Genomic DNA, 27,864 nt, shown 5'->3' on the forward strand with positions numbered 1-27,864 from the left:
CTAACACAGGGACTTGACCACCACGGTCTGTGAGATGGAAAAAGGCAGCCTTTGCAAAAAAAAAAAAAAAAAAAAAAAAAAAAAAAAAAAAAAAAAAAAAAAAGACAAATGAAAAAGAAAAAAAGAGGGAAAAAAAAAGAAAAAAAAGAACTGTATCAGATATAAAATAAAGCTACTAGGCTGTATCTATTAACAATTATTTGCTCTCACTCATAAGAATCCTCTGAAAACTATTTCTGTTGCTTTGAAATACTGTACCACAAATGAACAAGGGATGGAAATGGAGCACCATTCAATCTCCACTATCATATTAAAGAAGGACCTTACACACACCACAGTGACCTCTCAACAGGTCAATCCTGCATTTCTCATTTGCAATTCAAACCCAAGACTGGAGCAGACCAAGGGCAAAATGGGCTCTTGATTATATTTAAGAGGTCACCATTGCTATGCAGAGTTGGAAGAAGCAGAACCTCCAGCTTTATTGCATTTTTAAATTATATCTTGTACAGAAGCTGCTCAGATTTGGCAGCAAAAACTGGAAAAGGGATGTTTATATTTGACTTTTCCTTACCAGAGGCCTGCATACTTTCTATATTAATAATGGAAAATAGTATGTTCAAATGCAGTGGATAGTAAGTTCAGTTTAAAAATAACCTTAGGTTACTCTTAGAAGATGAAAGACTAGCATCCCAAATTTGGCAAAAAGTAAGTATTTAATGATACCAGAATGTCAGACAGTTAACACTCACACATCCTAGTGAGGAAACAGGATAAATACAATGCTCTTACATAAAATGTGGGCAGTTTGCATTAATAGACCTGTGCATAACAGACCCATAATGAAGCAGCACAGACATTTAGATTAAAAATTAGGGTAACCAAAGCAATGTTTGCTATTTTTATCACTTTCAGCAGAGGAATCCCTAATTTTAGTTACCTTCCTACCTGCTTTCACATGGAGAAGAGGATGGGATAGAAAAGGACAGAATAATAAAGCAAGGAGAGGTTGAGCAGCGTGTGTCAACTATTCACAGCTATCTTTTAAGCTCCTGTGAAAGCCCACGTTGAACAATCATGTTTAAGCGTCTCACTTACAGATACACCACGTAAAAAAGGTGAAACAAAATTGGGCCATTTAGTTGTAAATGTTATGTGTGTTTTTTAAAGAGATGCTTGCTGCTTGAGAGACCAGGAAGACAACAATAATAATAAAACAAAGCAACGACTGAATGAGGCTTTTCTCAGCCTAGTATACAAATGTCAGACAACAGCACACAATTCTATTCGCACTTAAAATGCAGGAAAAACCTGCTCATGTTACACAGCTCCAACTGCTTTAGAAACACACACAAAAAGGCAGAACGTTATGTCCAGGAGTGAAACACAGGCAGTGACACAGAGAAATCCACGTACAAGAAAGCTGCTTCATGTTTCTATTGTTTTCAAATTATACCTCCAGTGGTCATACATAACGTAGAGTAGTAAAATAACATAAAGCATCTGAAGGCACTTTATCTTCCCCGAGATTGTGCAGCAGTGTCTGGAGTGCTCAGAGGGGGAGCAGCAGCTGGAATGCACACAGCAAACCCAGCTGTGCAGAGCCCCCTTCGGGGAGCAGCCTGGGGACAGGTTCAGGAGCACTCCTGCCTGCCCTCGAGCATTTGCAGCCCTAACTCAGGAGGATGGTCTAGAAATTTAGAGAAGAAATTCAGAGAGAGAGCACAGATTAAACAAAATCCACCCAAACTCCTATGCAACAAACTGAATACAAATTTCTGAATAAGAACTTCAGTTCTCTCAGCAGGTCAGCTGCCTGGCTTCCTCTGGACTCTGAGAGCTCTGAGGCACAGAATAAAGGCAGTATCTGCAACAACCCAGGGCAGAGTTACCCAGGTACTCATGAGGTGTGTGCCTGTGTGACTGTTCCTCTGGTTAAAAGGAGCAGCTGGGATTGGATAACACATCCCTCAAACAAGCAGAGCAGCTGGGAATTGTGCTGTTTACAAACACACACACAGATTTGGGAAACAACAAACTGAGTATTTTTTCCTGCAATAATTCCAACTGGCAATGGACACCAACTCTAATAAATTCCTTCCTGTCTGAACTTTGTAGCAGACATTCAAGAAATGCAGAAATCCCTTTCCCAATGGCAGACAAACATGATGCTATTTTTCCTGACTGATTACTGCAAAAATAACAATAATTTGCCACTTGCAAGAAGTTCACTGCCAGAACTGTAGGGAAGTGCTCCCAATCCACATGCAGTCCCCTCACACAGTGCCCCAGCACGAAAGACAGGAGCAGGACCACTCCAAGCAGAACACTCAATTTTCTGGCTTTTGTGGGTTTAAGTCAGAGCTTTCATGTATTTGAAGACAATTTTTTTTTGTCTGTGAATATTTATAAGTGTGAAAAATCCAGGACAGCTGGTAATGCATTTTGAAGTGTGCTAACAGCACTGTATCAAACAGCTTCCTATTGATCACATCATGCTTTCAGTGGCTAAGGATTTCAGACGTGGTGCTTATACATTTTGAATAAGAACTTCAAGTACCTTTTGCTTCAAGCGGTTTTTCACTTCTTTTATTCCCATTTTTGCATGATCTTTTGCCTGCATGAAAAATAATTTAAGTTAAAATTCCCTTCTATTTCCAGCAGTGACTAAGTTTGTTTTCAGTTAATAAAAATGGCAACAGAAAATGTAACAGGATACTGAAAACACATTAAAATAAACAGAAAACTAAAAAGACCCCAAATAAACAAAAACCACCACCCCATCTCTGTTACAAAAATTTTGTTTCCCCTGTTTTGAAGCCACAGACATCTTTCATCTTTTTGCATTCCACACCCTCAGTGTTCCCCAGTAAGTATTTCTCTGTGCTATAAACTTCTACTCTTCCCCACTGGCAGTGAGCCTGAAAACTCTCCTTGCAGTGCTCTGGGTGCCAGTTCCATTTAGTAGAGCCAATCTCATCCTACTCCTCTCTCTCAGGCTGGAGGAAGGCAGGAGAAAAACAAAGTTTGAATGGTTATCTCAATGCTTTTTGTAGCATTATTTCCCAGAACTGAGCATATAAGAAATCCTCACTTATTCTGTGCTGTTTGATCTGGCAGAGTGGAGCTGGCAGCCACACACGACAGCACAGCAACACACCAGCTGTTTGTTAACAGCACTGAAAACACTTCCATTTAAAGAATAACTCAGTAAGTTGGGCTCTAAATAAGCAGGTATAAGAAATCTCTAGGGAAAATTAATTGACATTTAGAAAAGATGGAAACAATTTGGAAAATGAGAGGATTCCCTTCTTTCGATGAAGCTGCAAGCAGGGAAAGCTGAGGTAACAATGATTTCCAACAGAGCAATGATGAGATGGTAGAGCTGACTAGCAGAGAACACAGGCACTATTTCCCAGAAAGAGTTCTGTGTAATAAATGGAATTTATCATCTGTACTTTCAAAAGAAATCACAAGTTCCCATTGTACATTGCATTTCAATTGAGTTTAAATTTCAAAATTACTTTTACATTTAAATTTGAAATTTGAATGAATGTATATTTTGAGTAATTTTGTGAGTCCAATAAAAATAGATGCAAGTCTTGAGTCTCATTTGAAAGGTTAAAACAGAATTGTAATTAGACTCTTATCTCAGTAGTAAGCCAGTACTCAATACTTACAAACTTATAGACAGTCTTCATGGCAGGGTTAGCCTTGGTCTTTACCGTGTTTAAAATGGCTCCACTTCCTTTCTGTAATTATGGGAACAAGGGAAGAAATGTTATCAAAGCTCTTTAAAGCAAACAGCCATCTAAAATCCACTATTCTTAACTTAAAATAACAGAGCATTTGCTATCCTTATTAGCAGAGCTGAGTATGAAAAGGTCAGATTTAAAGAAAAAGACCCAAGGAAAACCACTCTGAATGTCGCTCTGCTTTTGCCCAGTCCTGTTTAATACAGCACTGGTCCAAGGGACAGTACAGAGCCTCCCAAGAGCCCCTGTCCTACACGTCTCACAGCTGTGGCCTGTGCTTCCACTCACCCCAGAGCTGTTCTGTGCATTCCACTAAATCCTAACCAAGTTTAAGACACAAGTATCCTGAGCAACACTCAATGTCTGAGCCAGAGACTCTGCCCCAGGACAGTCTGTATGTTCAATCTGAAGAGGGGAGTCTGGTTTTACGTTGCTCTTTTCCTTTCCCTCATCCCACAGTCCTGTTTATCACACACGGTGCCTTTTTAAGATACAAGTAGTTGATAAAGGGATAAACTGAGGGAAATGAAATCTAACTCCAGTTGCAAACATTAATTCTAGAACAGCTGAATTTCATGTGATGAATAAAATCAAAGTGATGAGCCAGCGATACATCTGTTCACCTGGTTGGTGTTCTACACCCCTGCCACCCCACAGACTATTGCTGAACAGCACCTGACTGAGAAACACAGAAGGGCAAAATCCAAGCAATTCATGCTGTATTTCCTACTTTCAGTGCAAAATTCCAGAGATCAAATTTGATTATATGCAATCAGATGCAAACAGCTTTAAGATTTACTGTCTGTCACTACATGAAAATCTCCAACAGGCCAACCCCAGCTCAGGGTGTCTGGCAGATCTCGTGTGCTTACCCTCACTGTGGACAGCCACTGGTGGTACAGCTTGTCGCTACCTACAGAGAACCAAACACACAAACAAACAAATTGTAACCCTCTGCTGAACAGAAAACAAGTTCAAAATGTGAAGTGCTGGCACTTAGTGGTTCTGGAGCATGGACAGAAAGGACAGCCAGCCTTTTCTTTCAGGAGAGAACATAACACTGATGAGAGATTTACACTTTCCTGTTTCATCTGTGCTGTCTCAGACGTTTGAGAACACAGATGTTTTTAAATTCACTAAAAGAAATCTGAGGTGGTTCTGAGTAAAGCCAAAATTTTTCCTCCAATGCAAGAACTCTTTTAGCTCTACTTTATTAACATGGTAACGCTGAGGTTTTAAAAGACTGAACAAGCATTACTCAGACTACAATACATTATTCAAAGCTCTTGACAGACGAAAGAACAAAAATTTAATACATTTCAGGCTGCCAAGATCACTAAGCCTCATTTACCTAGCAGCAATGACCAATTACATCATGATAACCCACAAATGGTAAGCCAACAAAAGTGTCTGAAATTACTTTAAAATATTTCTTACCTGCATATTCTCCCATATTTATCTCCTCTTCAAACACGTCACTGAAGCCCTCCCCAGAGTTCAGCAGATCCAGACGTCCATCAATGAACTGCATGAGAAGACAGAAACACATCAGCCATCCCATTCTTCATCCTTTCAGAAAGACTTTATCTTTCATTAGCTGGAATAACCTCAATGTTTGCACTGGGTAGGGACTCAAAATAGAATGAAAATACCACCCAAACTGACACAATGTTGACCACTGCCCTAAGGTGTGTGGCTTTGCTAAAAACCAGCCTTCATGTTTGGCTACACATACATGTTTTCAGCTGCCCTAAAGTAGCTGTTCTATGTTCAACAGTAATATGCTTCCTGGACAAAATTTACAGGAGATACCTTGGGTCTAGGCGTGCTCAGATAAGAAAAACCCTTGAGGTCTGAGACCATTAAAGGGAAAACCCATCCACCTCTCAATATACAGAAAGTCTGAGAGATCCAGCAAGCAGGATCTGAGGTACTGCACTACAGGGTCAAGGGATACAGAAACAGCCCCCCAGACCCCACCTGAACTGTTGAGAATCTGCTTCCCCATGGGTCCCTGGAGGCAGTACCTGCTTGAAGAGCTGCAGCTGGATGGCATTCTGCAGGAACTGCCTCATCACAGACGAACGGTGCGACACGAACGCTTCTTCGCAGAACGTGATGGGCTCACCCTGCAGAGTTCAGAGCATTAAACACCCCAACAGCCTCGGCTGAGCCCCTGTGAATCCACTGCCTGCACCTGGCCTGCTTCCCTTCCAAAACAAACAGGTAAGGAACACAGCCCTTACCTAGCATTCAGAAAACTGCACTTTATTTGCAGGTCCCAGCCACAGGATGGAAAAACAGGCTGGAAAATTGCAGATCATCAAAACAAACTAGAGTGCCTTTACACATATTTTGCTAAAGCTGAAGAACTTTCATCATTCAAAAAGTTTGTGTTAATTACTCTCCCCAAAATATAGCAAATATATTTATTGAATTAAAAACTAGTAACAAAGAAAGACTAAATTATACTGATGTATAATCATTATGAATGCTCATACTAACCCACATATATGCCTATGGATACTTATATTGACCCAAAATATATTTGGACTCTTGATCTGTTGAGTATTCAAAATTAACATTAGATAGGAAAAAAGTCTTAAAGCATCCCCTTTAAAATGATTATATCATTCTATTTCTGAAAGCTTTAAATTAGTAATCTCATGTTTACCACTGGCTGTGTAAAATCAACAGGGCAGCTAAAATGACTGAGGAAATAATGAGGAAAGGATTAATTGCAAGTGTCTGTTTAAGCACAGGATGGGTCTTCTTGGCACAGGGAAGAAGTTACTTTCTTAGGAGAGTTTCTGTCACCCCTTGCTTGAACCAGTGAATTTCCATGGATTTGGGAAAAAAAAGCAGCTTTCTTACGTGATACACTTTCAGGGTAATTTATTTTAAAAATAGTAACCTGCTTTGATTTACTCTTTTTACAGGGAAAACCAAAATCACTACATGCTTTCCAGGCAAGAAGCGTGAGTGCGAAAAAACTACTTTTTTCTTCTTTGCTGTGGTTTTGGTCTCATCAGAATAAAGAATTATAAGACACTTCATTATAAAACAAACAAAGAGAAAATGTTTGGCAAAACAGGTCTGGCTGATATGTGCATGTATATAAGACACTGTGCCAGTCTCCAGGACACACATGACAAAGGTTCTGGCTCCAAAGTCAAGGTGTGCACTGCCTGAAAGGTTTTACTGTGTTTAAATGACTAAGGGCTGCCATCTACTTGACCAGTGTGAAAAAGGCTTTCCCATTAACCTGAGATACTGGAATGTAACAAAGGATCCCTGAAAAATATTTTATCCATGTTAGAGAAATCCGAGTGGAAAAGAGCTGGGAGGAATGGGTAAAGAGAAATGCAGATTAGTTCACTAGCACAGACGTTCACCCAAGGAAGGTTTAGCTTTTGTTTAATCCTCAGTTTAAAAACCCTTCAAAGGAAACAAGCAGCCCTTCCTATCACCTACAAGGATGTGAAATTCCTCCCCTGGCCAGAGCAGAGCGTGGACCCCGTGGGATGAGCTCAGCCCTGGCAGGGGAGGCGGCTGTGCCCTGCTGCACCCCCAGCAGCTCCCCCTGTGCCCCCAGCAGCACACACCCTGCAGCTGGGGCACCAGCAGTGCTAGCACACTTCCTTCCCAAAGTACTAATGATTGAGTTTGTTCATTAGCTTGATTAGACCTTTTGACTTCTTAAGAGACGTTTCGGGCTCAACGGCTGCTGGATGACAGAAAAAAACTTTAATCATCGAGGTCAAGCGTGAGCTCTGCAGCTCAGAATGCATTAGTGCCTTCCACCCTGGCTGACCTCCCCGAGCTGCACACACTGCTCCACCCCCAGCCACAGCTCCAGCACAAAAAGACACGCTGGACAATAAGACCATTTTCCTGACAGATCTGGTTAACTGTAAATTATAAAGCTAATCAGCCCTGCTTTTACTGACAAATGACATTATACAGGGGGGGACACCCGCAGAACTGCAGGTCTGGTGTGAAATGAACGGTCTTGTTTGCATGTGAAACAAATCAAATAACTTGTCCTGAAAAACTCATCAACTCCTAAACTTGCTGGTTGCAACAATTAAAATTTAGGCCATGATTCATCAACACCTTAAATATCCATTAATATCTTTTTTGACTCTAAATGCCTAACAGAGGCTGAAGTATTGCACTGCAAAGGCTCTAAACGTGTGCACATGACGCGATGAGGAATCTGACTTGATCTGTAATGTTACAGATAATTCACATCTATTTCGAGATTGAATCACAGAATTATTTTTATTACAAAATGTACACATTTAATCTGCTATCTTAACACAACAGAAAAAAACTTTAAAATATAAGATTAAGATTCCCAGATGCACTGAAAAAATAGATGCCTTTTCTTTATGTCTTTGCAGATCTCCCTTTATATAACTATTTCATATTCATCTGGCATAATGAAGTTCATCAGGGCAGTGCTGCATCTCATGACCCCTGAAAAAGCTGAAAAGTTTCAGCCCACATCTGATCTGCTGCCAGACCTATTTTTATACTGGAATTCTGTTACATTCTAAAATAATGCTTAAAACTACTTAAGGCAGCAACCGGAAAATAAAAGGAGTCTAGGACTGACTTCAGACTGTTCTAGAGTTTCAGGAAACCTGCTGTTTTATTTTAAGAAGCCATAATACAAATTAAAAGATAAAGCCCAATTTTGTTTAGTTACACTGTAAAAAATTTCATCACGATCCCTCATATTTTAAGGAAATCATTTATTCCTCAGCTCACTGGTTATGGCAGGAACTTTCAGAGCGAGTATAAAGGACTAAAACATGTGGGACAGAAGACAGCTCAGATGAGAAGGACATAGAGGAAGGGACAGAGGCAAACACAGGATGCTTCTGGAAAGACATGGGAGCTCAGAGAAACCATGGAAATCCAACTGCTCCCACTCCTGCAGGAGTGTGCACCTGGGTAACAGTGCTTTGAAGGCAGCACGTGGGTGCTGGACAGAACACAACGTAATAAAGACAGGGGTCGAAGGCAGGGGTCAAATCAGGTCAACAGTGAGAATTCCTCATACAAGCAAAGATTTCACAAAACTCAATTCTAAGAGGGGGGGAAAACCCAACCAAAAGATCATCAAGCCCAAGAAGCCCCAGCTGAAGAGTGTTTAGACAGCTCTCAAAGCTGTGCCACGGAAGGCAGGAGCGCAGTGGCAGCAGGTGGGGCAGGTGATGAGCCCTGTGCCGTGGCTGCTGCAGCACAGCCTTCCTGCAAACAGCAGAGCTGCTCTGCACAGTCACGTATCACCTGTCTATTATCACCTGATGCTGCACATAACCACACCCTGTACTGGCAATGGTTATGCTGCCAATGGCAAAGCCAGTAGGGATATTCTAGGACTCATCAGCCTTAGTTCCATCCGGAATGACAAAGCAGGACAGGAGACTGATCTGGATAGATATGTGTCTGTGTCAAGTACAGCAGCAACCAAAGGCAAGGCACTGCTCTGCAGACCCTTCCAGAACTGGGATTGCAATGTCAGGGGAAGATTAGCTCATCACAGCTGAAGAAGGATCATCAGCCAGTCAGCGGGATTCCATAAAGAAAACCTGAAATTGGTGACAGACACCTGATAGGACATTAGCTCATTCAGCTGCAATTGCACTGACAAATAACCTCCCATAACCAGTCCATACATTCAGCACAAGAGAGCTCTTTGCATCCACCTCAGTCATAATGGGATCCAGAAAGCAGAGATCAAACTCTCCGCATTAAATGAACGATACCAGAGCTTTATTAGCATCTCAAGATGCAGCTCAGGAACAAAGAAATCACATGTTCAGAGATTTGACCACACGCCTTCTAAAGAAAAGTACATTCAGGCTCTGTTCAATAAGAGACTACCAGTTCTGACAAATGATTATTGCCAAGTGCAATCCTGAACAGCGTTTTAAAGCCAAGTGTTACAAATGCAGACTGCACTGCCCAAACACGCAGTGTCTCATGGAAGAGCTCAGCTCCATCACCAGCCCAATTGCAGACTTTTTCAGCTCCTCACTACAGAATACAGCCTCTGGTAGAGACACAGCAAGAAGGCACAAACCCAACTTCAAAAAAAGACAAAACTGTTAAAAAATGTGTAACCAGAGAAAACTCCCATGGCAGAGCAATGGTTTTGCTTCTTCCTTCAAACTCTGTTAATTCATCAGGATACCTGACATTTTCATGTTCGACCAAGTAAAATGACATGCACTCCTACCCACAACTAATGAAAGTACATCACTGCAATGGAGCCAGCCAGCTTTCCAAGTGTTTGCTTGGCTGATTCCAGCCATTGCCTGCCCGGATTTCATTACCTACAGCAGGCAGACACTTCCTGTCCCTATGCAACTGCTGCAGCTTCCTAGATGGAACTCAAGCAACAAACCTGGCACATGAAGTGCAAAGAAGCCAGCAAGAAAGCTTTTAGGGCTGGGAGGAAAAAGAAAGGAAGAAAAAAAAATCACCATTTCACAGATCAAGAATAGAGGCATGAAAATAATAAGTAACTTGTACACGGTCACAAAAGTCTCTGGCAGAGCCAGGGAAAAGAACCGAAATTTCTTTAATCCCTGCTCAGTCCCTTAAATACAAGGCTATTCTTCCTCTTCCTACTTGATATTGTGTCAATGCAGGAGTGTAGGTGTTGAAAGACTAACAAAAGGAAAGTAATAGTATGGTATTATGAGCTGAGAAACCTAATCTTTATCAGATACAGCAAATCTCTATGATGCTGCCTGCACTGGGAACTCTCTCTTTGTCCTGAATATGCTTTAAATTACTGGTATAATGTGCACTGGATATTGTTCCACTCTTATATTTATTCCACAAAAACCCCTGTGGCCTGCATGCGATTTTATCATTAGCTGGCAAGGTAATTTCAGGGCCTGGTTCTGCAATCATTCCACGAGCAATGCTCCCATTGAAGCTGGGACGTTCGGCATGCAAAGCAGCTGCCAATTCAGGGTCCCTGCAATGAAAAGGCCTTTTTCTATTTTAACTATTGTGGAATATTAGTGACAATACAGAGGAGGAGAAAAATTGCAGTGCAATTCTTTAAATGAGTTATTTTATACTATGACAAAATATAAAAGTGTGCTTGGAAAAACAATCTACACAAAGTATTGCCTATCAGATAAACCACGAGCTATTTTTGCTTCACCTATTAAAACTCAATAGAATACAAAGTATTTTGTTAAAATAGGAAAAGAAATCTCTGTAGAAATAACAAATCATTGGCCGAGATTTAAAAATGACCAGTATGCCTCCAGACCACAAATGTTAATATTTTGTTTCCTTTGATTTCTTAGATACATGTAAAAAGTCCAAACTCATCCAAATCAATGAGGTTTCCAGAAAAATATGTTGAAAATATGTTTTTGTGCACAATGTAAATGACTCCTTTGTCTCAAGATCCCCAAAACCATATCCAATAAACAAGCTATTTTGAAGAGCAGGGTATTTTACTGTAAGATTTAGATGCTGATATAGATGCAGAAGGAGAACAAACTGTTTTTAACTTCACTAAAGCAACGTGAGAGAAGCCTTAGTCATAAAGAGGTCATGAAATCCCACTCTCTTAGCTAAGTAACAAACCTCCTGACTCTATAAATAAAATGGATCTAATGGAATGAAACTTTAATTTTGCACTGAGCTGGACACACCCAGTCTCTGGTAGATCCACTGACGTACACGATGTAAGAACATGGCCTGCAGTGCCCCCTCTTTCACAGAGTAACTGGCCAAGGAAATGCTGCAGCAGCACCCACTGAGGGAGGATCTGTCCTGGTGTTATGCCACTCGACAACTCGGTGAGGAAGCCTCAGCTACTGCCAGAGAAAAACACAGCCAGAAAAAGCTCACCTCAGAGCAGATCCTGTTCCCTGAGAGAGGTTACCAGGGGCCCTGGATAAGGAACACTGGAAAAAGGTTCCATTCCTTCATACAAATGAGAACTTTTCACTCTCCTTTTACCATTTTCTCATCCATTGTCAGAAAGAGGCACAGAATCTACCTCATGACAAGGCAAGACACAGAAAACACATCAGTATAATCATCAAAGCTGCTGATCTTCCATCACTTTCATCAGAGCTCCTCAATCACTAGAAGACCCATCTCACAATAGGTGCAAGATCCAAAATTATTAAAAAGTATCATTTTTATAGGTTAGATTTAATTTTCCCAGGCTCTCCTGTACAACATCTCACAGCTTGCAGTTCTTATTTAAATACTTTAAGAAACTAGAATTAAAAAAAGAAACCTTGCCTCTGAGAGCCTGGGAATGCTGGGCCTTCCAAGCACTTAGCGACAGATCTGCAGTCTGCCTCAGTTCCCCAGTTCCACCATGGTACATTTGTAAACAGGAAGTTGCATCCAGTGTGAGGACAAAAAAGGAAGCAGACTTTTCCTTTCTCCACTCTCCCCACAGGTTTTGCTCTGTCCATGAACTGTCGTGCACTCCTGCAAACCCACGGCTCACACGCCGCGGCCTGCAGCAAGCGCAACCACGGTTGGGCCACACGGCTCCTCCCAGCTCCCATCCTATCCAACACATTTCTGACATGGAAACCATGCAAAATTCCCAACTCCTTTGTGAGGGGGAAAACGCCATCTAATTAGAGCCCATGTGCAGGGAAGCATCTGGCTGGGAGCAGCGGTTCGGCGGCTCCCGGAGTTGTCGTGGAGACCAGGCGGGAGCGCCCGGAGCTGGCTGGCCGGGGCACGGGGCCAGCAGCACGGCTGCGTGCTCTGACAGGGAGCAGATGGGCAGGGACCGCCGGGCCCTGCTCCCCTCCAGACCCACACGCCCTCAGAGATCAGCTGGAGCTTGTACAAGTCCTTCTCATCTGCCCTGCAACCTCTGGCTTCCACCAAGGAAACAGAACTGAACACGCCAACGTTTCCACCAGAAGACTCCACATGCAGTGCCTCCATCCCATTTATGTAATCATGATGCAAAGCTGCAACAACTGACAAAACACAATGCAAATATTATAAAAGTCATTCATTTTGATGCTTTATTTTGGCATTCAGTTAAAACTGCATTCGTGGAAAAATGGACAGGAATTTCTGTGATTCGCACAGTGCGTGATTCCACCTTGGCTGGGGAAGTATGATGCTGTTTTAGTTATTAATAAAGTAAAACAAATGTTCCCCTACACATACAAAAGAATTGTTAATAATGATAAATTAATTGTTAATAATGATAAAGTAATTGTTAATAACTATGTCCCTTATTACAGTGACCTCACAGCTTGGAGACCCTGTTTTCTGTTAATAATTTTCAGTTACATGAATACTTGTTTTTTGTTCCAAATTCCTTTTTTAACTCAAAGGCTTCTGTTCACATTACCTCAGCAGCATGGTAAGAGCATCTTCAAGGGAAACAGTTGACTAAAATGGATGAAAACTCATCACTTTGGCTGGAAAGCTCATTCATTTACACAGGCACTGCCCATGCCTTGCAGGAGGCACATCATCTTCTACACATTTTAGAAGATGAATTTTCCAGGAAAACATTTTTTTTTTGCCTCAAACTCCCTCAGAAAGATGCCCAGCTTGTGAGTGCAGCTGCCTGCAGCCTCGGAGAATCCTGCAGGCCAATATTCATATTCCACAGGGCCGAGTACTCCAGGGAACCAACGCAATGGCAATTCTTGCCAGTGCCAGAGAGAACCTGCACCAGGGCTGCTGGGAATGCCCATGGCAGGCATTGCTTCAGGAGTGCTGGCTATGGAGGAGGGAGTTCCTAAGGAAGCAGCCAGCTCTGACTGTGGGCATGGGCACAACGCTGGGACCCAAACACCACACAAAACGTTGCAGAGCTGCCGCAGCAGCACCGCTGATAAGCGATAACGTACAGCGTGCTGCACTTCCCAAAGCCTGCTCCAGATATTGACCAGGAATTGCTACGGCTCAGAATCACCCTGAGCACTTCATTAGCACAGTTACTGCCTGCTCCATTGATCACTACAAGCGTATTTTCCCATGTTTCCATTTTAGCAGCACTAAATTACATTGCTTCAAACACAGAAGTTGCTCATCACCTAACGGCGCTCTCAGTCCGGCTATTGCTGTACTTGACACGCATCAGCAATTTCAGCTCATTTTTCAGGATTAAACAAAGTACTCGGAAACTTTTAAAAACATTTTCATCACATACAAACTGCCTCTCCCTCCGATCACATCCAACCTGATTAAGCATTAAATTTTCAACTGCCTACCTTTGGACCCTCTATAAATACTGCAAAGGTTCGAGCCACTTCTGCTGCTGCTAAAGAGTTAATGCTTGGTGCTGTGGTCACTGTAAATAAGCAGTTTGGAGTAAGCAATATTGCTGTCAGACACACAACTTTGCAGGTGTGGGCAATAATTAAAGGTTTCAGCACATCTACCTGGGTGAAGTATTTTTTACCTCCTATTCTGAGGAGGAAGCCCTCTCTGTGGAGAGCAGAAGAGCTCATTAATGAGGCTAATTAGGTGTAAAGGGGGTAGAGTCTGGCATCAGCTGCAGCTTACAGAAGCTAATCATTAAGCTCTGTAATCTCTACCCCAGAACAGCAGATGATCATGTTCCTAGGTGACTGATGTTGCTAAGAAAAATTCTAGCACCTGAGTACCTGACCAAATACTTTTTGGTGAGACCAAAACTCCCTTAACCCTCTATGTACCAGACAGCACAGCTGATATCATTTCTTCACTCATCAATTTTCTAACAATGAATATCCAATGAGATTCAGATTTGGCATGAGGCCTTTAATGTGATTTATTTCAGAATTAAAAAAACCAAACAAATCAATGCCATCAACAACTTCTGGAGAGGAAAGGCACAAAATAAAGCTGAGAGAGCAACATGTAAGAATAACAGAGATGCAATTGTAATTTTTCAAGCAGTAATGTTTGAAAAAGAGTGACCACATATAATCTCCTGAAGGTGAGCTCTCTATAATTTCTTTGCACAGAGTACTGAGGGTAGTTACAATACCACAGGGATGAATGTCTTGTTAATAAATATGCAAAATAAGGATTTCATTGTACTCACCTAATTTGAAATGAGAAAAAGGACATAATTTCCATGGAGAGAGAATACATGTAAGCAAAGCTCAATCTAGAACTTGTTTCATAAAATGAATTGCAAAAATAGCAAGCTATTGCAGCACCTCAACATGAATTTTTGAGTTCATCAGGAAGAACAGACCCTTTACTAGCAACCTGCTACTGGTATCTTTTTTCCTCCAACTAAGCAGCAGATTTGAATCAAAAATTTTTAAGATTCAATTCCATTTCAACAAGAAATAGAGTATTTGCTCTGTCCATGTTACCTGTGGACTTGGAGATGCACAGACTAAACAACGTAAGTTGCTCCAAAGTGCCACTGGCTCTTGTTACCATCAGGATATGGATAAGCTACACTGGTAATGTAAGAGTTCTCTGAGCATCAACAGAAAAAATATCTCCAACGATAACTAGCACCTTGTCTTCCAATACAGATGTCAGATGAATGAATTGGATGATAAAACTGCTTTGCAGCCAGCATCCCATTATATTTAATAATTCTGCAGATATACTGTAAAGACCAAATCCCATCAGGCAACAGAGGTTTTTACAAATATTCTGAGCTAAGCACCTTGCCCAGTAGTGAACACCCTGTGCTTCAGCTTCCCCTGCTCTAGAACAACACCCAAGGAGTTTTTGGACAGGTCCAGAAGCACTTGGTGAAGGCGGTGTTTGCATATTGAACAGATCTGAACCAAGGCTTCTCCCGAGTCTGTCTCTGAATTGCCCCAAACAATACAAGGTTCCTCAGTACCACTTATCAAGTGCTTGGCAGGATTACTGCCTATCCTACACAGAACACTGCTTGTTTCTTTTAAACCTTTGCTGTTATAAAACCCCACTTGACTGCCTGTGGTTTCTTATACTGGAAGAAACAATGAGGAGTCTCTCCCCATCTTCCTTCTTCAAGCTGTCAGCGAGAGCTTTCCCTATAAATAATGCTACAAAATCGACTAACATCCACAGTATCCCTGATATTCATATAAGCAGACTGGACATTCTATGGGGAAAACGTGCAGTGATGTCTGTAAGCAAGAGGTAAGTGTGGTCAGCAGATGGGTAAGTACATACAAGTGTCTGAATTAACCAGAGGGAAGGGCAAACCAGAACTACATTGCATTTTCATCAACACTAACAACCTTTGTTTCCCTGAAGTCTAACTCCCCACCATGACCAGATATGTGACAAAGCTGGTCTGCAGAGACAGCAAACTGTCCAGAGGAGTGATTCCAAGATGTGGCACTATTTCTGTGCTGCTTTCCTATTCCTGAGACATGCTCCACTGTTCCTTAGCCATGCACACCCTTCATTTCAGTAATTAGCTGTCAGCACGGCCCGACAGCAACTTGGTATTGTCTGCTCAAATTGTATTAATGAAACGCAATCCACTAAATGTCCTGGATGCACATCTGTAATTGTGTTACATGGGGAGGCTGGGGATGGGGGCAAACTGCAGCTTCTAAACAGGGCACTGTGATCAAGCACATTAATCTGTTATTTCTTAGGGATTTGACAACCAATTAATACTACAGGGCTTCCTATACAGCAATAAGAAGCAGTGATCCAACATCCAACAGCATAAGCGGTGTCTACCATTGTGAACACAACATCCTTAAAGGCAGAGACACAGGAACTACAGGTTGCAGCATTGCAAAAGCCCTTTTTGTACTTAAAGATTCAGCATCTGTATGTTGAAACCTAAATGTAGAACACTCAGTGTATGCATCACACTAAAGAAAATCAGATAAACCCCAAGACCCTTATCAAACATGTAAGTTTTTGATGTTCTTGAAGAATACAAAATTCAGTTGATATGACCTTGTAAACTGATCCTTGCCAGTCAAGACACTGCACCATTTTCTGTTTCATGTTCTCCATCACCAAAGACTTTTCCAAAGAACAGGGCTTGGACAAGATAAAAAAAAAGAAACAAGAAAAACACATAATAAAGATATCCTGTGGGTATAATAATCTTTGGAAAACTTTCATGTCAGTTCTGACTGCAAAATTGCTATTAACATTTAATTAAAATTGAGCCCAATAAGCTATGACAGGATAATGGCTGGAAACATGGCTTTAGGGCAGAGTGAGGATATCTGGAACTCCGGCTGGATGTGATGCTTTATTTTTGGTTACATTTGGCAACTATTGAGATTTCTGAAACACAATGTAATTATAATGATCTACAGAAATTCACAGAAGAGAAAAGAACAGCACTGCATTTCAGCTACCTCTGGATCTGTAACATATGTCAAATAAATCAGAGATTTTTAGGGCTCCAGTACCACCTAACCCTTAATTTCATTCATGTTCACACCCACACCAAAGAACACTTTTTCAACTAAAAAGCCCCTGCAAGCCCCTCCTAAACAATTTAATATTTTGTTACTTGTCCATAAATAAAACTATTAATTTCCTCTCAGAGGCAGGAATTCTTTGCGTATCATTTACCTCCACAGTTGAAGGCAACAATCCCACAGACCTGAAGCAGAAACTGTCAAGAGCTTTGGGAATGACCCTGACTCAGGGAAATCAATGGTCCTTTGCTGGAGACAGCTTCACTGCTCACCCTGAAAACTCATTGTAAGAGAGCTGAACTGCAGTCCATCGAACGTGTACAGGAGGGCACGTGACTGAGCGACATTTGGAAGAGAACACACACTCCAACGGCAGCTTAAAATCCCCAAACGAGGGAGCACATATGCATGTTCTTAAATCAAGCAGTCCTCCCTATGCAGTGGAAGCCACTGCTCCAGAACAAAACATATTTGGAGTTTGATAGATACATTTGGGGAAAATATTGACACACTTGTTACAACTAAAAATGCTCCTTTAAGCATGAACTCCCTTGGTTAGCCTCCGTTTCAGTAACAAACAATGCCAAGCACCCTGCCTTTGTGCAAACGCTGTTTGGTGCTGTTAATTGCAGGTACTCCTGTGACCAAGGGCAAAGAGCAGAGCCAAGCAGCACCATCGCTGTCCTTCAGCACAGCCTGCACCTCTGCTTTCACTGCCAGACACAGCAACCACTCAGCACGCCTCCAGTTCTAGGCAGGAAATTCAGGGAAGCATCAGCATGCCCATTCTTGACTGCTTTCAAGTAAAATGTTCTCATGTGTCATAAGAAAGCATCTTTAGATAGAAGTGTGCTTGATTTTTTGTATATTCTTGAGACTATGTTGAGAATATGCAATAAATCACTGGTTGCCAAATAGGGGATGAGCTTTATCCATACAAGCACAGACAGATCCTAAGGAAAGGCAAACTAATCACACATATAATCCTCACAAATTGCTTTCATTTTCACCATTAATCCTCTTCAAGAAAAAAATCTTCTGGACATACAGACTTTAACTACTGCTTGGAGAGCTTCACCTAAATAATTCTTTGACATATTTTTATTTTCGTTGAGCACCAGGAGTAAGCAAAGTACATATATAATCTACAGCTTTTAAAAGGCACTCAAAGCAAACTCTTGGCACCTTCATTTCCACAGTACTTCTAAGAATCCTGTGTTAGTTTCTAGCTCTGAGTAACACTTGATGGCAAATTAATGTAATACATCAAAATAATGTAATGTCGATAAGAACTTTAACACTTTAGGAATCAACAACATATATTTATGATATACATTTAACAGGCAAACAGTTACATGAGCTCTACTATAAAATTCTTATTATATAAGTCCCTAACCTAAATACTGCATCAGGAATTATGCAAAAGACAGCTATACTTGGACACAAGAGTAACCTTTAAGGAGTTAAAATGTCCTCAACTACAAGTCAAGTTGAAACTTATTTAATTAGGTTCTGTATTTGAAAAAATGAAATAAATTCTTTCATTAACTAAACCAAACTCCCTTTAAGGCAACAATATGTTCCTTCTCTGTCAGGACAGAGCGCAATGAAATCTTTATTTTAATTGGGGTTAGCTAAGGGGCCATTTGGCTTCAGATGCTTTGTTTATCAGCCCTAAGCTTTACAGCTTAGCCAGGACTTGAAATATTTTACTACAGAACGATTTCATAAAAAAAAATTATACGTGTGTATATATATATATATATATATATACTCTTTCAAGGAGTATTTTAGAGAGATAAGTTTAAATGTGCATTTTGAAAACTGAGGTCCAAGTGCAAGGTACCCAGAAAGGAGCCCCTGATCTCCTTTAGCAGTCCTGGCCCTGCTCTCATGCACACACCTGTCCCCTTGGGTTCTGCACCCCGGCCTCCCAGCAGAGGCACAGCCTGAGCCAGGCCCTGCCTGCCCTGCCCCAGCCAACAAAAACCCCCTTTGGGCAGGACCTTCGAAACTTTCGTACAGAAGCCTTGGACCTCAAAAGCTCAGATACCTTTTTCCTGTCATAAACTAATTTACAAATCTCAAACATGTCCAGCAATACAGTTATTGAAAATCCTACGGAACAGCCACTAAAGGAAGGGACAGTGAACAGGAACTCTGCAAAACTGCAGCCCCAGTTCGCTCCAAAGTGCAGCCAAAATTTTTTAAATAATCCAGAAAAATGTCCCGTGTTGTTGTGAGGATCAGGTTTAGGCTGGATTTTGGACTTATTCCTTATTAAAACTCCAAGCATTAGAAGTGTTCCTAAAACCAAAATGAAATAAAAAAAAAAAAAAAGAAATAAAGAAACCTCCAAGCCTAATTTCCACAAATTAAATACATCTAATGATATTTTCATATTCTTTTCTCCTGGATCACTGAAATGTGATGAGTCAGATCCCTTTTTTTCCTTCAAAATTATAAACCTGATATAATTTGTAATTGTCTTCTGGAGGCCACTGGTGTTATGCTGCTGACAGTTTTATATATATCACACAACACAGCACACCACATACATTATTTTAGTTAAAAACTATGCCAACAGTATGTTATTAATTCCAGTTCAAGAATTCGATTATATTTTAAAACCAAAACTTAGTCTTTGTTTTGTCATCAGAAACAAAAGCATTGCTACTGACTCTGGAAGAATAAAGCTTATTTCAAATGAAACATTGAGATTTGTGCTACCTGAAAGAAAATATAGCAACTCTAAATTAAAAGTATTATTCACATATATATTTTTAAATTTCTTCTCTAGACAGCTTTGAGCATATCTGCTCTGTACTGTTTTCTCATGAGAACTATAATAAATCAGCTGCTTCTGCAACTTCACAGCAGGTATTTTGATTTGAGAGTAATCACAGTTTTCTCTACGATCTTTATACAATTTACGTCCTGATCATCTAACAAATAAGTAAAAGATTTAAATTGACATCAATATGTATACCTTTCTCTAAATGAGAAAAATGTTTATTAAAAAAAAAATCTAGTGAATATACCAACTATTGAGTTCAAAGCAAAGACACCACATGTGTCTAAATAAATATCAAGGAAGTGTCAGAGGTAAATGAGGAGAGACCAGGTGAAATGTGTGTGATGTGTTAATTGTATTCAAAAAAATAATAGAGCAAGACAGAGAAGCTGAACTTCCAATTATCATAATGGTATCTACTTCACAACACATTTTCAAACTTGAAAGAGACATTTTAAACCATAGGAATTCTGAGCAGAATACCTCCAGCTGTGCTCTGCATAAATCTTGCACGCTGTACATACACAGTTTATTTAAATACCAAGAAAAGTTATGACTTACAAAATGCATATTTCAGTCACAATAGAATATCTGTCATTGCCAGAGCTGCTACTCACTGAATGAAAGTCTCAGAAAACAATGAATTAAATTAGAGGAAGATAAGAAAGGACAGAATGTTTTCATTTGATGTTTTACCAGACTGAAGTAGCGTGTGTTTTAAAGAACAACGTACTTATCAGCCCTCTGCAGAGTTTACATTTTTGTGCCCCCCAAAACAGAATAAGGAAGGAAAGAAAACGGTCCTCAGTGTGAGACTAAGTTTTGCCTGTACTGCATTTTGGCCATGAGCCAGAATTTGCCTGTCACTAATGCCTTCCATAGCAAAAGCAATGCTCCGTGTGAAGAGCAGTGGCCCAGCTCTCTGATGCCATGCAAGAGCCAAAGCAGGAAGGGGCCCTGGTCCCCTCTGTGTTTCCCAGTGCACACAGGGGGTTCCCAGAGCCCCAGGGCAGTGTCAGAATCTGCCACACTCCACTGTCAGTCCTGGCTCAGGAGCAAAGGGCTCCTTCTGCCTCTAGCCCCGCTGCATTCCAGGTGTCACTGCACGAGCTCTAGCACCAGCTCTGCAAGTCCTTACAATTAATTGGGATTTACTGCCTTTCCCTGCCTCCACTGGTACCACACCAGTACAAACTGCACACTCCCATTCATACACAATATACACTGTGAAAGCCCAGAGTGGCATGGTTTCTCTATTCTCTTTCTAACCCGATTAAATATTTTCATTTTTATCATAATTTCATCAACTTTATCTGCCACTGAAGGCTACTTTACAAATCCAAATCCCAAAATCTCTTCCACCATCTTCTGTCAACAGAAGTGATACTTTCTCTTGAGTTGTACAGCTGCTCACACTACTTTCCACCTGCCTAAAAGGTCCTTGGGGTGGGGTTTTTCATGGGTTTGTGTGTGTTGGTGGGTTTTTTTTACCTAATACCAGATACAACAGCTCATTTGAAAAAACACACAGTCACTGAGTGCCTCACACAGAAGCTGAATTCAAGGGTGATGTTATTTTCTGCTCGGTGTTTGTTTATGTGCCTCCTTGTTCCCCTCCCAGTCCCCTGCGCTTTATTAGTTCAGGAAATATCTCCAAGTTCTCGTGCATGGAGGCATTTGCACAAGGCTGTGCACTCACAATTAGAACTGAAGTATCAGGAGACAATGCAGTGAAAACACAGGCAAGAGCCAGCTTAAAACAAACAACCAAAGGCTTGAAACAAATTGAGAAGAAGCAAAAACAAGTGCATCAAATAGCACAAACCCCAGAATCAGGTGTGAGAGGCACAGCCAAGTCAGTGAATATCCAAATCCTGGCGCAGCAAAGCTGACAGAGCACAGACTGCTGCTCCCTGCACAGCCTGCCCTGTACCAGGGAGATTGAGAGGCTTTGGAACAAAGCTCCTTTTATTTCTGCAGCACCACCACAGAAGACGCAGAGTGCCCTGATCCAGGCTGACGGCTGAACACAAACTTGTATGGGGGCTGCAAAGTCACTCAGACAACACAGCCAAAGGCAGTTCTCAGATTGCTCAAAGGTTCCACAAACTGACCACAAACCCCTAAACATCAGCATGAAGCAGCTAAACATTAATCATCTCAAAGCAGACCTATGCACATCAGCATTCTGGCACCACACTTGAAGGAAATTCACATTTCTGCTATTACTGCACAGCGAGATGCAGAGCGCCCCGTCCCTTTGGGCAGAGTTCCTACACCCAAAGCCATTCCCACGATGGATTTTAGCGGGGGTGTCTTTGCTATTTTTGCTTTGATTTGAGTTTTGCTGGAGTTTTACTTTAACATGGATGATGGAAAGGAAAGTTGCATGCACCTTTCCAGGCAGAAACACCACAATCAGCAGAGGCTCATGTTAACTTTCTCAAACATTACTTTGTATTACCTTCCCCCCAGAATCCTGGGCTCCCCCTCCCCTTAGCTTGGCATATGGAATTAGATAACAGAGGATCTTATAACAGTTTGGAAATTACAAAACAATTCTATTTACTACATACCAGACTGCTGGAAGAGATTAAAGAAAATGTCTTTTCAGGTTCATTAACATATGTATATCTCAACAGACTTAGATGTAGAATAATAAATGCCATTTTGAAGAACAGTAACTGTTTGTTAGAAAAAGAGCCATTTTTAAGGTTTAAAACAGCAAAAGCAGAAATTTGTCTATAGCAACAGTAAGGCTCAGAGAAGAAACAGCAACAGAATTGAAATGAAAACAAACATCACACAGAAAACAAACAAAACTGTGTTTCCCCAGTAAATCTTTTCCAGTCAGTGACTGAATTCAGCACTTCCCATAGATGGTAAAACACAGCAATAGTTACAGGTGGCTTCTAAGGGAGGTTGCTGAAACCTTGGCTCTTTAAATTGTCACAAAACACAGAACCTTTCGAGTAGGAAGAAAAAAGCCTTAAATTTCAGTTCCAGGATATACAGAAACTCAATTTATGTCCATTTTTATAGCAAAAAAATTTACACACTGTCAGTGCCATTCTCATTGTCTACTCCTACCTGTCAGTAAAGTCACCATGATGACATTCAGAAATTACTGTCATTTAGGCATTCCTAGAGTGTCTCTACAGGGATGGATTTGAGAGCTCAACCACTTGAACAGGAAAAGAGTAAAGATGGGAGGGAGAAAATTCCCAGTGCTATACATCAGCACTGACTTCAAACAGAACACAACAAAACTGCAAGTAAAACAAAAAGTTCTATTTAACTAGCTTCTGCTCACTGTTTCCCCTATAGCTTGGGGTTCATTTTAACAAGTTATATAAGCATTAGGGATCATCCTTCTTCATATCTTCTACAGATGGACAAACACTCCTAAAGCTCTGAACTGTGGAGACAGCTCTGGTGATAGGGAAGTATTTACACTGCATGCAGTGTGTGCCTTTAAAATATACATGCAAGGAAAAGAAGCTAGGCAGAAGATGGCCATGGAGAGGAAGGAACCGGGATGTGGCAATTACTGGGAGTTGGAAATGACTATTTACTCTTCCACTGAATAACTTAAAAAAATAATTCACCATGGCAACAATCATACTTCATAGTAGATAAAGCACTGAGTGCTACAAAGCCTTTGCAGAATGAATTATGCACCAGTACGTAGCATGCACTTGCTTTATATTACTGCACACACATTCCAACAAAATTTCCTTTTTGACTCATCTGGCATTTGCTTTTTTGCTCTGCACCAAATATCATACACTTTTCTGACTCTGATATCATGAGTCTGGAACTGTTGAAGGCATTTATTGTGTCTGTTCCAGAGATTCCTGTAAAATAATTAATGCATTAATTATCTCCTTAAGTTGAACTGAGTGTTATATTGAAAAAGAAAAAAACTTATTTCCTCCTATTCATAATGGTTTCTTCCCCCATCGTTGCTCAAATTGCATCATATTATGAGAAAATTCATATCAAAGTTACAATTATGAGAATTGATAGTACATTGTCTTCTCCATCTAAAATCCAAATATAAATTATCAGGCTTTGACAGGACAACAGAACTTAGGCAGCAATGTGCTCTATAACACACGTTCCCACCAGGGTAGTTCAGCTAAAGCAGTGTGAAAAGTGGAGCATATAAAACATCTGTGAGTTTCAATAAGTAGTTTCATATTAAGATCAGCAGTTCACAAATTAGAAAGTAATTTCATCAATGGAAGCACACAAATGCGTGGGAATAGAAAAGCACATTGACTCTGCCTCTGATTTCCTGCTTACTTCTTAGCGGATGCATCCAAGGAATATTTAGGTTAAATTTAAACCAAATCAATTCAGAACAATGCAAATAACCAGAAATTATCCAGTTTACAACTAATGGTTGCTCAGGCAAATAAACCTGAATAAAACTGAATAATTAACCATGAAGACAAAGAGAATTAATTGATGCTTCACTGCAGAGATTCACCTATCCTCAGTAGTTCCCACTGCACGCAAGGAGGTATCAGTAGTCATGGTCCCAGTTCCGTGTGAAAGGTGCAACTCATGGAGGAGTATTTACAACACAGTAACAGGATGTAGACCAGTGGTTTCCTACAAGTACCAGCCCTGTCACAATCACTGCAGTGCTGGAGAACAGGCAGAACTCTTGTCGTTTGGGATGCCTGTACGTCCCAGCAGAACCTGGAGTGCAGCTGCCATGCGAGATGGAGACAAACCCCCCAGGGCCGAGGCTGCAGCAGCAGCAGCACCGCCCTGCAGCCCCACATCCTGCTGGGTCACACCCGCACCCCACTGCTCCGGGCCAGCCCACCCGGAGCTCACCTCGGCCCACAGGTGGGGGGCTGTTCTTCGCAAACACTGGGAGAGTCCGACTGGAATGCCTGGAACCACTAGGTGTCAGCAGAAGAAAGTGCACGGCCACGGCTCCCATCCCGAAAACCTGAGCCTCGCTTCCCAACATCCCCCAGCTGCTCAGTCCTACCAAGCACCCTTACACACACCTCGTATTCACACAGATTGTCCTGCTGAAGATGACCCACTTGTGTGAATTCAATATTTAGAAGAGATAAAAACATTCCCTCTGCAAACAACAAAAAAATTGGGAATTTGAAAAAGGTCATTCACGTGAACAAAATGCTCACACTGGTGTCACTGGTAGACATTTAAGCCATATGCATCAGGATAATCTGCCTCAGTACAGCCCAGTGAACACCCAGCTGCTGCTGAGTTTGACTGGACTTAATAGCAGCAGAGCTTTGTGGGGCTGTAAGTACATCACACCCAGCAGATACTGCTCTGCATTTAAAACTGGCTTAGTGCAGCTACGGGAAACACCATAGGAAACAGCACTGCAGCAGTTACTTTGTCGGGTAAATATTACTATTATTACTATGCTTGCCAACTGTATACCTAGATATGCTTTTTCATGCAATTTCTAGTTACCAAAGGCCTCAGAAACTCATTGCCAGTGCTCTGTTTATATGTACATTACACACACTTGTATCTCTAAAGTAAAAGCCTCTGAACAGAATGAGCTCTTACTATGCTAAAGTATAATAAGGTGAATGTAGAGCCTGCTCAGTGACACATTCTGGGCCTAATAACAAAGGATAATGAAAAATAGATTCACACCATTTATCCTGGAAAGTCAGCTCATACCAATGAGATAGTCTAGGAAATTAAATTGTCTTATGAGACAGAAACTATGAAAGGAGAAAAATGTATTCTGTATGTACTTCTTTGAATGTATTTTCTAATTATCGATGATTTTAAAAGAACAGTCAGGTTTCTGGAGTTATAGGACATGAAATGCAAAGAACCATCTCATGTTTGGTATTACTTATGCCTTATGCCCTGCACTTACTCCATGTGAAGGTGATACATGAACATGAAACACCTAAAAATCTGCTTTACTAATATAAATAATACTAAATCCGAGTACTGAAAGGTATAATCACAAATCAAACTGCTGATTTACAAAAAGCCTTAGGAAAGAAAGCCCTGAAATTTTCCACTTTCTGATTATTAAAGTGAGTTTTATGACATATTTGTGCAGCTATATTTACAAGTTTTCTTTGATGGAATGAGAAGCAAACGAAACCATTTCTGTTACTTCCTCAGGTTAGCTGTCCCTCAAAGTTGCACTTTCTAGGGGCGTGCCACTGTCAACTCATTTCAAATGTTCATCTTTAACATTCAGCCTTCAAAATACCAGATGGTATTTCCAGAACAGCAATTTAAATTTTTATTTTCCTTCATAAATCCCTTAACTAGTTAATCTCACACACACATCCAGGCAAAGCATACACCAATATTCCCAGAGTTGCCTGGCAACTACAGGGAGGAGCACTGGAGAACAAGGAAGCCTGCAGGGATGGAGGGGAGTCAGTGTCTCCCCAGCAGGGATAAAGGAGGCTCACAGCCAGAGCGCCTCGCTGCCTCCATCACTGTCATTTATGTGGCCCCCAATTTAAATACCACCATGATTTCACCTGAGGTGCTTTAAAAGCCCAGTTCTTACACCCAGACATACACACACAAGTCAATACTATTTATTTTTTCCACACACACGGATTCCCCCAGTAAGATGGGGAAGGACTTGTGCTGACTTGAAAAGTCATTTTTGAAACCTGAATATGAACCACTGATATAATGGTAATAACTGGGCTGTTTAAAAGTCAGGCTGAGCTGTGTTTTCCTCCTGGCTTTAAAAATAACAAGACAAACTACAGTACTGGAGAGACTTTAGCTGCTGAAGTCCTCAAGAAACACTATACCCATGGTCCAACTTTTGGCCATGTAACCATTTAACATCATGGTTAAAATTCAATTTATCACCTGTCTACAGGCCAAATCTTTTCATTAATCTTCAAAGGGCAGGAAAATGCCAAATACACCACCTTTTAACACAAAAACACAATGAAGAGATGGGTTTTGCAGAGGAGGGAATGCTCAGCTTTTCACTAACCTCTTATGATCATTAATTTATTCTTTCTTATCATCTCTCCTCTAATTCGACTGCTTTCAAAACCAAGCAAGACCAATACCTTTCCATGTGAATTTTTTTCCCTGTGTGATGGATCATGCTTGTTGTACCTCTTTCATTTTGGAGACTTGAACGCTGTTTTCAGTACTAGTCAGCCAAAGAGCCACCATGCTGACCTTAGGAAGAGCAGGTTATGCTACACATTGAATTGTTAGGTTTTTTCTCCACCACAGCTGCACATTTACATTTTATGCCAACTAATTGCCTACTTACAGGTTCAATTTTCAGGGCGTTTCTGTAGCTCCCAAAGAAAGCTGCTTGTGCTTTTAGAAACGCTCTTGCAACACCATCTCCAGTGGTTGTAGAGACTTTCTTCAATCTGTTCTTCAGTGCAGAAACCTGAAATCACACAGCAGGGCTAGATCACTCTAATATCACAAACAAAGAGCAACACATTGGGGCACAACTAAATGAAAAATGTGCTAACCACAGCAGCAGTTATGACAAAAGGTGACATTGTGAATTCAGAGATGAATTTTTCACTTCTAAGAGCATTACTTTTCAAGCTGTTTTGCTTCTCTAAGAAATGTTTGGATTCTATTCAGAAACCAATAGGATACCAAAAGCTTCACTGAACCTTCCTTCCTAGTTAAAATCCACGGTTAACGTGCTGTTGAGTACTCTTTTAAAGGTAGTCTATAAAACTGTGTCACTCGTGATTAGAATCCATGAAACAATTGCAACTAAATTAATTCAAACATCAGATTAGTAAGAGAAGCTGCTCCACACAACTAGGCCATCCATCACCACCAAGGCTAGGAACAAATCCTGAAGGTCTGAAAAATCCATTTGCCACAAATACAAGGGGTTTTTAAGGTTCTATTCCCTCACACTTCAGAGCCTGAAGGGACAATG

At 41.0% G+C, this 27,864-nt stretch overlaps 1 protein-coding gene across 4 annotated transcripts in view; it reads right to left on the bottom strand.

Moving 5' to 3' along the window:
• DENND1A (DENN domain containing 1A) overlaps positions 1–27,864 on the bottom strand; it is a 150,238-nt gene that overhangs the window by 26,651 nt on the left and 95,723 nt on the right. For all 4 annotated transcript variants that reach the window (XM_064393754.1, XM_064393753.1, XM_064393757.1 and 1 more), the window contains exons 13-18: positions 27,223–27,348; positions 5,783–5,884; positions 5,193–5,280; positions 4,628–4,668; positions 3,681–3,752; positions 2,561–2,617 (exon numbers count right to left, since the gene is read on the bottom strand). In XM_064393754.1, the coding sequence (XP_064249824.1) occupies positions 2,561–2,617; positions 3,681–3,752; positions 4,628–4,668; positions 5,193–5,280; positions 5,783–5,884; positions 27,223–27,348 (486 nt within the window). The remainder of the gene's footprint in view (positions 1–2,560; positions 2,618–3,680; positions 3,753–4,627; positions 4,669–5,192; positions 5,281–5,782; positions 5,885–27,222; positions 27,349–27,864) is intronic.

The sequence above is a fragment of the Passer domesticus genome, chromosome 18 (genome assembly GCF_036417665.1).
Source record: "Passer domesticus isolate bPasDom1 chromosome 18, bPasDom1.hap1, whole genome shotgun sequence".
NCBI lineage: Eukaryota > Metazoa > Chordata > Aves > Passeriformes > Passeridae > Passer > Passer domesticus.